This window comes from Aedes albopictus, chromosome 2, assembly GCF_035046485.1.
Source record: "Aedes albopictus strain Foshan chromosome 2, AalbF5, whole genome shotgun sequence".
NCBI classification, from domain to species: domain Eukaryota; kingdom Metazoa; phylum Arthropoda; class Insecta; order Diptera; family Culicidae; genus Aedes; species Aedes albopictus.
The window spans coordinates 268,133,113-268,146,738 of NC_085137.1; the positions used below are offsets into that span (position 1 = coordinate 268,133,113).

The following is a 13,626-nucleotide window of genomic DNA, read 5'->3' on the forward strand; positions in this document are numbered from 1 at the left end:
AATCACAAAAAGCATTTCTTCAGGAATTTCCGTAATATTTTTTCAAGGAAGTTTTGAAATAATTTTAAAGAAATTCATTATGGAATTTCAGAAGGGATATCTCATGAGACTTTTAGTGTTTTTTTTCAATATTTTCGAAAGAATTGCTTCAGGAATTTGGGAAAGAATTCTCACAGAAATTTCCGGATGAATTCCTCCAAGAATGTTTGAAGGTATTCCTCAAGGAATTTTCGGAAGAATTTCTCACGAAAACTCCGAAGAAGTTCCTCAAGGAATATTTTATATCTATTTCAAAGAAATTCCTCAAGGAATTCCCGAAGAATCTTCTAAAGGAAATCGTAGAAGAACTCTCGAAGGAATGTTTTATGGAATTTCTCAAGGAGCTTTAGAAATGAAGGAATTCCTCAAGAAATTTTTGAAGAATTTGTCAAGGAATTTTCGGTGGAATTATTCAAGGATTTTCGAAATAAATTCCTGAAATTATTTTTTAATTGATTCCTTTAAAAATTTCCGAATGCATTCCTCTAGCAACTTCCAAAGATATTCCTCCAGGAATTTCCGAAGGTATTCCTTTAGAAATTTTCAAAGATTTTTTTCCGGTAATTTCTAAGGAATTCATTAAAGGATTTTTCGAAGAAATTTCTTCAAAAAATTCTAATTGTATTCCTCAAGGAAAGGAATCTTAGTTTGATTGGATTTTTTGAAAGAATTCCCGGAGAAATTCTTAAAGTATTTTCTGGAGCTTCTCAAACGGATTTCTGGTGGAATTAAGAATGATATTTGTAAAAAATTACTGGAGATATTCTCAAAAGAATGCATGGTGAAATTCGTAATAAAACATCTGGAGGGATTATTGATAAAATTTCTGAATGTATTGCCAACGGAATTACTGCAAGTTTTCCGAAGGTAATTTCTGCTGGAATATCTACATTAAAATAACCTGGAAAAATAATAGAGAAATTTCTGGAGAAACTGCTGGATAAATTCAAATTCATGATGGCATTTGTTAAGAAATTCCTGAAGCAATATCTTGAGGAATTCCTCAGGATTATAGTCATATATGATTCTTCCATTGAACCATTCCTGTTAATCACACATATTTCATACTTCACTTTTATTTTTTTTAATGATGAAGTATTTGAACTCCTTGTTACTGCAATTTGGTTTTCAGTGTAAGGGTGCTCGCCTCCCCCTGGCCGAAAAGCTGGCTATGCCCTTGAAAGCAAATATAAAATTGGCATGCGTGCGCATGAAAAAAAAGCGTAGAAAAACCTATCACAATCAACCAATATGCGAAGATCCCTAAAATTGTGTTCTTTGGAAATTTAAAGGTAAGTGGCAATTATGTAACAGCTTCTTCAAAATCAGCCTACCATATCGTTACCGCAACGGAATCAGGTTCAGATTTTTCAAAAATGCGCAATTTCTCTTGGAATTCATGGCTTACTGAAATATTTTTAAGGAAATCCTGAGTTATCAATAGTCAGAAAAAAACCAGATTAGCATGAGCACAGTTGACCGAAAAATTCGTACTACCGTGATCCGGGGTAGCATTTAAATTTCCCAAGAAAATTCCTACAGGACGTTCCTAAAGGAAATTCCTAAAGGAAATTCGTAAGGGAATTTCCGAAAGGAAATTCGTAAGGAAAATTCCGAAAGGAAATTCCTAAAGGAAATTCCTAAAGGATATTCCTAAAGAAAATTCCGAAAAAAAATCCTGTAGATAATTCCGAAAGAAAATTCCTAAAGGAAATTCCAAAATGAAATTCCTAAAGGAAGTTCCGAAAGGAAATTCCTAAAGGAAGTTCCGAAAGGAAATTCCTAAAGGAAGTTCCGAAAGGAAATTCCTAAAGGAAGTTCCGAAAGGAAATTCCTAAAGGAAGTTCCGAAAGGAAATTCCTAAAGGAAGTTCCGAAAGGAAATTCCTAAAGGAAATTCCGAAAGGAAATTCCTAAAGGAAATTCCGAAAGGAAATTCCTAAGGAAATTCCGAAAGGAAATTCCTAAAGGAAATTCCGAAAGGAAATTCCTAAAGGAAATTCCGAAAGGAAATTCCTAAGGAAATTCCGAAAGGAAATTACGAAAGGAAATTCCTAAAGGAAATTCCTAAAGGAAATTCCTAAAGGCAATTCCGAAAAGAAATTCCTAAAGAAAATTCCGAAAGGAAATTCCTAAAGGAAATTCCGAAAAGAAATTCCTAATGGAAAGAATTCTGGTGAATATTTGAGTTCAATGAGCTTGCCCGAGGGTTTGTTGAAGTATTAGTGAATTTCTATTGATTTTTATGATGACCTGGGATTTCTGGTGAATATTTTAGTTCAATGAGCTTGATCGAGAGTTTGTTGAAGTATTTGTAAATATTTGTTGATTTTTATGATGACCTGGGAATTCTGGTGAATATTCGAGTTGACTGAGCTTGCTCGAGAGTTTGTTGAAGTATTTGTAAATATTTGTAGGTTTTTATGATGACCTGGGAATTCTGGTGAATATTTGAGTTCAATCATCTTGCTCGAGGGTTCTTGAAGTATTTGTGAATATTTGTTGTTTTTTATGATGGCCTGGGAATTCTGGTGAATATTTGAGTTCAATGAGCTTCCCCGAGGGTTTGTTGAAGTATTAATTATTTTTTATTGATTTTTATGATGACCTGGGATTTCTGGTGAATATTTTAGTTCAATGAGCTTGATCGAGAGTTTGTTGAAGTATTTGTAAATATTTGTTCATTTTTATGATGACCTGGGAATTCTGGTGAATATTCGAGTTCAATGAGCTTGCTTGAGGGTTTATTGAAGTATTTGTGAATTTTTGTTGATTTTTATGATTGCCTGGGAATTCTGGTGAATATTTGAGTTCAATCATCTTGCTCGAGGGTTCTTGAAGTATTTGTGAATATTTGTTGATTTTTATGATGGCCTGAGAATTCTGGTGAATATTTGAGTTGAATGAGCTTGCTCGAGGGTTTGTTGAAGTATTTGGGAATATTGGTTGATTTTTATGATGACCTGGGAATTCTGGTGAATATTTGAGTTGAATGAGCTTGCTCGAGGGTTTGTTGAAGTATTTGGGAATATTTGTTGATTTTTATGATGACCTGGGAATTCTGGTGAATATTTGAATTCAATGAACAATCCTCGAGCAATCTCAGTGAACTCAAATATTCATTAGTATTCCTAAATAATCACAAAAAATCGAGGAATACTCTATAACTCTTCAAGAATCCTCAAACAATCTCAGTGAACTCAAATATTCATCTGAATTTTTCAATCATCGTAAAATCGAGGAAAACTTCTAACATTCTTCAAGAATCCTCGAATAAGCTCAGCAGGCTCAAATATTCATTAGTATTCCTAAATAATCACAAAAAGTCGAGGATTATTCTCAAATTCTTCAAGAATTCTTGAGCAAGCTCAGTGTACTCAAATATTCATTAGAATTCTTAAATAATCACAAAAAAAATCGAGGAATACTCTAAAACTCTTTAAGAATCCTCGAGCAAGCTCAGTGAACTCAAATATGCATCTGAATTTTTCAGTTATCGTAAAATCGAGGAAAACTCGTAACATTCTTCAAGAATCCTCGAATAAGCTTAGCAGGCTCAAATATTCATTAGTATTCCTAAATAATCACAAAAAGTCGAGGAATATTCTCAAATTCTTCTAGAATTCTCGAGCAAGCTCAATGTACTCAAATATTCATTAGTATTCCTAAATAATCACAAAAAGTCGAGGAATATTCTCAAATTCTTCAAGAATCCCCGAATAAGCTCAGCAGGCTCAAATATTCATTAGTATTCCTAAATAATCACAAAAAGTCGAGGAATACTCTCAAATTCTTCAAGAATTCTCGAGAAAGCTCAGTGTACTCAAATATTCATTGGAATTTCAAATAATCACAAAAAATCGAGGAATACTCTTAAACTCTTCAAGAATCCTCGAGCAAGCTCAGTGTACTCAAATATTCATCTGAATTTCTCAGCTGTCGTAAAATCGAGGAAAACTCCTAACATTCTTCAAGAATCCCCGAATAAGCTCAGCAGGCTCAAATATTCATTAGTATTCCTAAATAATCACAAAAAGTCGAGGAAAACTCTCAAATTCTTCAAGAATTCTCGAGAAAGCTCAGTGTACTCAAATATTCATTAGTATTCCTAAATAATCACAAAAAATCGAGGAATACTCTTAAACTCTAGTGAACTCAAATATTCATCTGAATTTTTCAATTATCGTAAAATCGAGGAAAACTTCTAACATTCTTCAAGAATCCTCGAATAAGCTCAGCAGGCTCAAATATTCATTAGTATTCCTAAATAATCACAAAAAGTCGAGGATTATTCTCAAATTCTTCAAGAATTCTTGAGCAAGCTCAGTGTACTCAAATATTCATTAGAATTCTTAAATAATCACAAAAAAAATCGAGGAATACTCTAAAACTCTTTAAGAATCCTCGACCAAGCTCAGTGAACTTAAATATGCATCTGAATTTTTCAGTTATCGTAAAATCGAGGAAAACTCGTAACATTCTTCAAGAATCCTCGAATAAGCTTAGCAGGCTCAAATATTCATTAGTATTCCTAAATAATCACAAAAAGTCGAGGAATATTCTCAAATTCTTCTAGAATTCTCGAGCAAGCTCAATGTACTCAAATATTCATTAGTATTCCTAAATAATCACAAAAAGTCGAGGAATATTCTCAAATTCTTCAAGAATCCTCGAATAAGCTCAGCAGGCTCAAATATTCATTAGTATTCCTAAATAATCACAAAAAGTCGAGGAATACTCTCAAATTCTTCAAGAATTCTCGAGAAAGCTCAGTGTACTCAAATATTCATTGGAATTTCAAATAATCACAAAAAGTCGAGGAATACTCTTAAACTCTTCAAGATTCCTCGAGCAAGCTCAGTGTACTCAAATATTCATCTGAATTTCTCAGCTGTCGTAAAATCGAGGAAAACTCCTAACATTCTTCAAGAATCCCCGAATAAGCTCAGCAGGCTCAAATATTTATTAGTATTCCTAAATAATCACAAAAAGTCGAGGAATATTCTCAAATTCTTCAAGAATTCTCGAGCAAGCTCATTATACTTAAATATTCATCTGAATTTTTCAATTATCGTGAAATCGAGGAAAACTTCTAACATTCTTCAAGAATCCTCGAATAAGCTCAGCAGGCTCAAATATTCATTAGAATTCCTAAATAATCACAAAAAGTCGAGGAATATTCTCAAATTCTTCAAGAATCCTCGAGCAAGCTCAGTGAACTCAAATATTCATCTGAATTTTTCAGTTATCGTAAAATCGAGGAAAACTCCTAACATTCTTCAAGAATCCCCGAATAAGCTCAGCAGGCTCAAATATTCATTAGTATTCCTAAATAATCATAAAAAGTCGAGGAATATTCTCAAATTCTTCAAGAATTCTCGAGAAAGCTCAGTGTCCTCAAATATTCATTAGAATTCCTAAATAATCACAAAAAATCGAGGAATACTCTTAAACTCTTCAAGAATCCTCGAGCAAACTCTGTTAACTCAAATATTCATCAGAATTTTTCAATTATCGTAAAATCGAGGAAAACTCCTAACATTCTTCAAGAATCCTCGAATAAGCTCAGCAGACTCAAATACTCATTAGTATTCCTAAATAGTCACAAAAAGTCGAGGAATATTCTCAAATTCTTCAAGAATTCTCGAGCAAGCTCAGTGTACTCAAATATTCATTAGAATTCTTAAATAATCACAAAAAATCGAGGAATACTCTTAAACTCTTCAAGAATCCTCGAGCAAACTCTGTAAACTCAAATATTCATCAGAATTTTTCAATTATCGTAAAATCGAGGAAAACTTCTAACATTCTTCAAGAATCCTCGAGTAAGCTCAGCAGGCTCAAATATTCATTAGAATTCTTAAATAATCACAAAAAGTCGAGGAATATTCTCAAATTCTTCAAGAATCCTCGAGCAAGCTCAGTGAACTCAAATATTCCTCTGAATTTTTCAGTTATCGTAAAATCGAGGAAAACTCCTAACATTCTTCAAGAATCCTCGAATAAGCTCAGCAGACTCAAATATTCATTAGTATTCCTAAATAGTCACAAAAAGTCGAGGAATATTCTCAAATTCTTCAAGAATTCTCGAGCAAGCTCAGTGTACTCAAATATTCATTAGAATTCTTAAATAATCACAAAAAATCGAGGAATACTCTAAAACTCTTCAAGAATCCTCGAGCAAACTCTGTTAACTCAAATATTCATCAGAATTTTTCAATTATCGTAAAATCGAGGAAAACTCCTAACATTCTTCAAGAATCCTCGAATAAGCTCAGCAGGCTCAAATATTCATTAGTATTCCTAAATAATCACAACATATCGGGGAATACTCTAAAACTCTTCAAGAATCCTCGAGCAAGCTCAGTGAACTCAAATATTCATCTGAATTTTTAAATTTTCATAAAATCGAGGAAAACTCCTAACATTCTTCAAGAATCCTCGAATAAGCTCAGCAGGCTCAAATATTCATTAGTATTCCTAAATAATCACAAAAAGTCGAGGAATATTCTCAAATTCTTCAAGAATTCTCGAGCAAGCTCAGTGTACTCAAATATTCATTAGAGTTCCTAAATAATCACAAAAAGTCGAGGAATATTCTCAAACTCTTCAAGAATCCTCGAATAAGCTCAGCAGGCTCAAATATTCATTAGTATTCCTAAATAATCACAAAAAGTCGAGGAATATTCTCAAACTCTTCAAGAATCCTTGACCTCATGTAAAGTAACAACTAAAAGGTTATCGTTTACAATAAAACAACAAATTACAAAAAAAAAGAATGCTCGAGCAAGCTCAGTGTACTCAAATATTCATTAGAATTTCTAAATAATCACAAAATATCGGGGAGTCGCGGCACCATACAGCAGCGACTCATACAATTTAGAGCACATACTATTCATGTGCTAATTTGCCTGCGTAATCGGGTATTAGTTGCATATATGTACTTTGGATGTGGTTTAGCACATGGATATTTGCCATTAAGTATGAGGCAATTTTCCTGAGTGTACTTTCAGCATGGTCCTTCTAAATATTGGTTAACCGCGCGTTTACCGCTGCGAGATTTCTTCAATCCTATTTATATTCCCCAAAATGATCCTCAGCTGAACTTATCATCATAACTCGTGTAACTTATGATCTCACCCTAAAAACTATTGGTAACCATGTGTGTAGCTCGTTGTTTCTGTGCAGAATAGCAGGTAAACATGAAAATTTAACCTATTGGCACATAGAGGACAGTCTCCTCTTGATCAAGCTGGCGTTTAAATTTTTGTTTATTCATTTATCTACTCGGTAGCATCGTGCTACACACTTGGTTACCAATGGCTTTTAGGCCCTTACGAATTACGCGAGATATCGCGTTTTTTTTTCATCAGAAATACCGCGCATTCCTTTCTCAGCCTACTCAATAATAAAAATGTGTTTTTTTTTCAATATTGTACTGCAATATATTGGGTTTCTTATTAATGTTTAGACTACTGTGATAATTTGTGAATCTACTGAATCATCATTTCTCACTTATCAAACTTATTTTGTTTACCTGTTGGGCATCCGACGCCCCTGTCATGAACTCAACGGAACTTATGCCAGCCGCTGCGAAGACGTGTGCGAAATTCGACTGTGATGATAATGAATTTCGGCCGAGTCTAAATGGGTGCAAATGTCGCAATAAATACGAGTACCATTCCTGAAACACCATATTTGAGTAACCATTGTTTATTTGTCTAGATGCATTATTCCTATTACAAAATCATCCGTGTACTGCACGTGCATTAACCAACATGCAATCAATTACATATTTAATCTGAAATCAATTTGTGTCCTACTATTTTACCGGATCAACGTCAGTGAGGCAAATCTGCTGCTTTGTTTCGCTGCATCATCCGCACGGGTGCCCACCGCAGGCCAGCCAACAAACCGTTAGCTGCTGTTCGATCGCGGTGGCATGCAATAATTTTGGAAATGTTTTCATACAAATGCCTCTCAATGTAGATTTTTTTTTTAGTTTCTGAGCAAAATGACCGTACATAGTTATATGATAAAACACATTTTTACGGGAGAAATCGTTGTGCAAACACAAAAATTTGCGGCATGGGAGCGGTTTTCCTACCAAAAATTTTGGTGTTCTCGAGAGTCCAACTTTTTCAAATTTTGAGTAAAATCAAATATTTTTTTATGAAAATGAAGCCCAACATCTCAGCTACAGCGTGATTTGTTTTATATTTCGATATCTCTTTTCGTTAATTTTTAAAAAATCGAAACGTGCGCCGAAGTCGGGTTTTACCGGCCCGCCCGGTAAGCTTCCCCTTAAACCCCCTCGGACCCCATGTAACGCACCTGAGAGGCTCCGAACACCCAGAAAACTCCGTAACGCTTTCGTAACGCCTCTGCATCACGCCGAAAATGATCTGAAACATCTTGAAATGTCTAAAAAAATCCTAAACCAAAACCCCTAAAAACGCCTCCGTAACGGCTCTGAAACCAGCCTAAAACGCTCTGAGACTCCTGAAATGACTCCGAAATCCCCTTAAGACCCACTCGGAGCCCATGTAACGCACATGAGACCTTCGGAAACACCCAAAAACGAACCTGTAACCTTCCTTTGCTCTCATCTGTAAACACCCCCCGGTCGTCGTTGCAATAGTTCCTGTCATTATTAAATATTCTTATGCACAATATTGGTTCTGAGTAGCTTTCCCTCTTTTTATGCAGGGCATAAAAAAGGTGCATAAATTAAAAGTGCATGAAAAAACATGCTTTATGAGGTTTTAGTGTACTAAAATTGCCTTTGAAAAAAAGTTAGAACACTTTTAATACAATATTCACGATAATTTTCATCCTGCGGCCCGCGGCTCAGACGAAAAATCCCAATTTGGCCCGCGGTATACATCAACCTGAGCACCACTTACACTATGTACACAATACTACAACAAATTAAAAGTAATCTCGCGGAGATCGCGGGGGTAGCATCTTGCTGCTGTTGCAGATGATGGCGTTTTGTTGTTACTGCTGCCGTTCGTCGTCGTCATTGTCGGCGGCGGCGGTCTCGTCTATCCGTCGTCGTGATAGAGACGAGCCGAGCCGATCGAAAGGGTACACGAATGCTCGTTTACAACAATTTGATTGATTGGTCCAAATTTAGCGTAATCCGTCCGATTATAGCATGTTGCAAAAAGTGTTCGATTACGAGGACGCCGTGTGGGGGCATAGAAATTTAATTGAGATAAAATGTCAGATGAAATAATTCGTTGCTAAATAATATCAATTACAAATGATACAAATTTACAAGTATACAGCGTGCTTCATATGATGGAAGAGGAATGTCCAACCTAGTTTCCGAAGAGCATACCATAGAAATTGTTTTTGTACTGACTCTTCTGTCGATATGCGTTATTCAGAAACGAGACCTGACAAAACTGCAATTGACCTCATATAAAAAAATATATAAAGTTTTTATTGTAAACGGGTCTTCAAAATTGTAGCTGAAGCGTTTTATAACCCCAAGCATATTATTTGCTCGTATTGCAATGATCTTTGAAAGATAGTTTAGAATCCAAAATAACTCCTAAATCCCTAACTCTTCCACATTTTTCTACTGTTTGATTTCCTAGAGTAATTGAGCTGATAGGTGTATTTAACGTTCTTCTAAAAGATATTAAATTACACTTTTACACATTCTTAAAAAGTAATTTAGAAATCCTCTTGAATATTTGAGAGTAGAAAATGAAGATGACAGTTTTGTTGATTTTTATATGATTAATTTGGTTCAAAACCAAACCAGCAGTTCCGTCAAAAGTTTTATTTATTTATTTATTTATTTCATTTACCTTCATCGGGTATGGAGCCTTACCCAGCCAACACACGATCGCATATGATGTTGAATAGGATACTAAAGTGGAGGCGATATGCATACTCTTTACACGTGGTTAAATGGAAGCATGTACGCATATGGCCTCCACTTCAGCATCCTATTCTACATCATATATGACTTCGTGTTGGCTGGGTAATGGAGCCTGGCAGCCTGACAGTTCGTTCGTAATCTTACAGTTTAATAGTTTCGGAAACAGTAGGTTGTTAGCCTAAGGTCCCCTACCCACCGTGGTGGGGCTGCCACCTTAGGTATAGCTTCCGGTGGAGGAGCATTTCATACTCAGCCGCTGGATGCCAGAACAGACGCTGTTTGAGCCGCACCTCCTTGGTGAACAAACGCTCGAGACGTACCTCCTCAATCTAGCTGAAGTCAGAAGGACAACAGTGCCCAGGCTGCACTTCCAGCTAAGCACACAACTCTTAGCTGGCGGTCTTTGTCATCGTTTGACCCGTGGAAGCATGAGGTAGGAACTTGTGAGGACCAGGGCTATGTTGGACGCTCTCCTTTTCGACTCACCGTTTTGCAGTTTAATTTAAATTTGTCGAAATAGCAACAAGAACTCCACCTCCTGACTTATTTCCGGACTCAAGAAGGTCTCGGTCTTCTCTGAATACATTAAAGCTATTTCCGAAAATTTCTTTGCTTCTAACGCTTTCATCCCAGCTAGTTTCAGTTGCCAAAATAATCGAAAATGATGAGGTTATATTTTTTTAAATGTATTTCCTTCATTTTTGCTGGGTTTTTCATGCGGTTGAAATTTTGACAGTAGGGTGCCTGTACCAGTTATCGCACTACCTAAGGAAAACTACTTCTACAAAAATAAGAAGAAGGCCGACGAATGTCGTCGATATGTCAAATGATAGATTTGTTTTCATACTTAACCGTTATGTGTCCGACAAACTTTTTTCTTTTTTCTACACCGTGCTTTTTAAATGGGCGCTGGGTACCCGGGTACCCTGTCGGCTACATAAGGGTAAAATCTGAGCCAAACCCCCTGTTAAATGCCAATCAAATGAAAATGAATTTCTCGGAGTGTATCAAACTAAAACCTAGCTTTGGTTACCTAACGGTAAATTGTCTCGCGACTTTGATAAGAGAAAGCCACTTTTACCTTGACTTCATATGTCTATTGTATAGTATTGTATTATACCTTATTTACTGCCGTATATGCCATGATAATACTAATCTACACCTAAGAACTAATACTAAAACAGTGTGCCCTATAAATACGATACCGTAATCCGGGGTCAAATTGATCACTTCAAAACAACTTTTGCGGATAACATTAGTGGAATTCCAAATATTGCCAAAAGCATTTCTGTAAAATCAGTACCCAGTGGATCTCCATGGAACCACGTGACAGAGTTTTGCTCAACAAATTTAAACTTTAAGTTAAATAACTCCAAATATAAAAAAATGGAAATGCCACTTTGGGGCGAAATTGATCAGTATACAATAAACCATCGGTTGGAAAGGAAAATTTCCTTCTCCGCTTAATTTTGCTTTTCTAAAAACGAATAACGCGTTTACAATCTTACAACTGGTGAATTTAATACTTTAAATGCAAAATTAAATTTTGAAATTTCCGCTTAAACGCCTAAAGGTAAGCACTTTCATTTGAAATAAGTTATTTCTGTCACAATAAATGACTATTTCAACATAAAATGAACTTTTTTTTTAACTATTTCATGTTCTTATTAGCTACATAACTTCCCAACCAAGGCACCACAAAAATTTTAGAACAGTTCAGTTTGTTCCGGTGTCTCCTCCACGTTAACACACTCCGGGCAAAAGGGCGAAAGAGCGTGCCTAAACCGGTGCAGGTACTTCCTGAAGCAGCCATGGCCGGACAGGAACTGCGTCAGATGGAAGTTCACCTCCCCATGCTTCCTATTCACCCACGCTGACACGCTAGGGATAAGCCGGTGAGTCCGCCTGCCATTCCCGAATTGTCCCACTCTTGCTGCCACTTAGCCAACGAGTTCGCTCTGACGATATCTCTTACGCTCCTGGTACTTCTGCGTTGGTAGCATTCCTGGCGAAACTCACGTGTTTGCCTCCGTATACTTTCCCCCAGATCACGCTCATAAAACTACTTACGATATTTTTTTTTCAATCAGCTGAACAAATTTTATCGCAATTTCCTCCCGAGGTTAAAGTTCACATCTATGGTGACTTTAACCAACGCCAAGCAGACTTCATTGAGGACTCTGAAAATGAATGTATCTCACTCCCAGTCGTTGGAGACAATGAAACACTGCAGTTTATTTTTGACAAAACTGCTAATTTAGGCCTCAATCAAATAATCATGTCAAAAACCAACAAAATTGTTATTTGGATTTCTTGTTCACTAATATTTACGAAGATTTTTGCGTGAGCGAATCATTGAATCCCTTGTGTAAAAATGAAGCTTTTCACACAGCAATCGAATTATCAATATTTATTCATGGACACCAAAATCCCAACGACTATGAGTACGAAGAAGTCTTTGAATATCAAAAGGCTAACTATGTCAATATAAAGCGTAGACTAGACAATATAAACAGGCAATCAACACTACGGAATGAAGGAAATGTCGAAAATGCTGTAAATCTTTTTTTCAACATTATTTTCAAAATTATTCATGACGAAGTCCGTAAAAAGAAAAAAAGACGTAATGTCAATTTTAAATATCCCGTCTGGTATAATAAACAAATAAAAAAAATGAAAAATCGCAAACAGAAAGCGCATAAAATTTACAAAAAATAATTGCGATGAAAATTTGGAAAAATATTTAGACATTGCTAATCAACTAAATTTTGCCATTGACACCGCATTTGAAGAGTACAATGCCAAAACTGAAAATGAAATAAAGTCTTGCCCTAAGAATTTCTTCAATTACGTAAAAACTAATCTTAAATCTGACAATTTTCCATCTTCTATGAATCTTGATGAACACGTAGGCAACAATCCAGACGAAATATGCAACCTATTTGCATCATTTTTCCAAGAAATTTACACCACCTTTTCAGATCATGACCGCGACCGAGACTTTTTTGAATATATCCCTGAATTTGACGGTACACGAAATCTTAAAAATTTAGATGCTTCTAAAGGTGCTGGACCCGACGGTCTTCCTCCAGTATTTTTGAAGAATCTAGCTAAGGACTGTATCGGAAATTAACTATAAACATTCAAAATGCTCTATCTCGACGCACGGTTGGTCTTTTAATTTCGGTTCTTCTATAAAATCTTCACAATATAGTTAAGTTTAGAACAGCTTGAAGAAATTTGGAAAATGTTTGGTATTATTGAAAATATGGTTCTATGAGTATACCAAACAAAATAACAATCTGTACAAACTGCATTTTGTTTTTAATATTTTTAACGTTTCAAATATTTGTTGCGAAAAAAATTTGTACAAGGAAAAATCTGGAAAATAATTATTATTACTAGCAGTTATGTACACATAACATATCACTTAAAACCGACTTTTAAAATTCTTATTTTGGATAGAAAAACCTCCAACATTAAGAATATGGTCTATCCCAAAAAACACCTACTTTTTGGTCGAACTTTGAAGCTCTGTTTTAAATATCTGTAGAGGTTATAAAATTTCGTTCACTGGTACAACTACCTCTTCAATAGATTTAAATACATACCCAATCGAAAAAAAAATGCAAATTTTCAACTTTATGTATTTTTTATTTGCGTAACCGTTCTTTGAAGACGCATAAAAAA

The 13,626-nt window shown here is 35.3% G+C and overlaps 1 protein-coding gene across 2 annotated transcripts in view; it reads left to right on the forward strand.

Moving 5' to 3' along the window:
* Positions 1-13,626, forward strand: part of LOC109416672 (transmembrane and coiled-coil domains protein 2) — a 510,917-nt gene that overhangs the window by 450,789 nt on the left and 46,502 nt on the right. Inside the window, exon 11 of one of the 2 annotated variants that reach the window (XR_009998194.1) lies at positions 1,172-1,331. Coding sequence is in view for 1 of the 2 variants with exons in the window: in XM_062854931.1 (XP_062710915.1) it covers positions 1,172-1,220 (49 nt within the window). In the remaining variant the exon portion in view is untranslated. Of the gene's footprint in view, positions 1-1,171; positions 12,917-13,626 lie in introns of those variants that run through there. The other variant, XM_062854931.1, reaches the window with a different exon arrangement.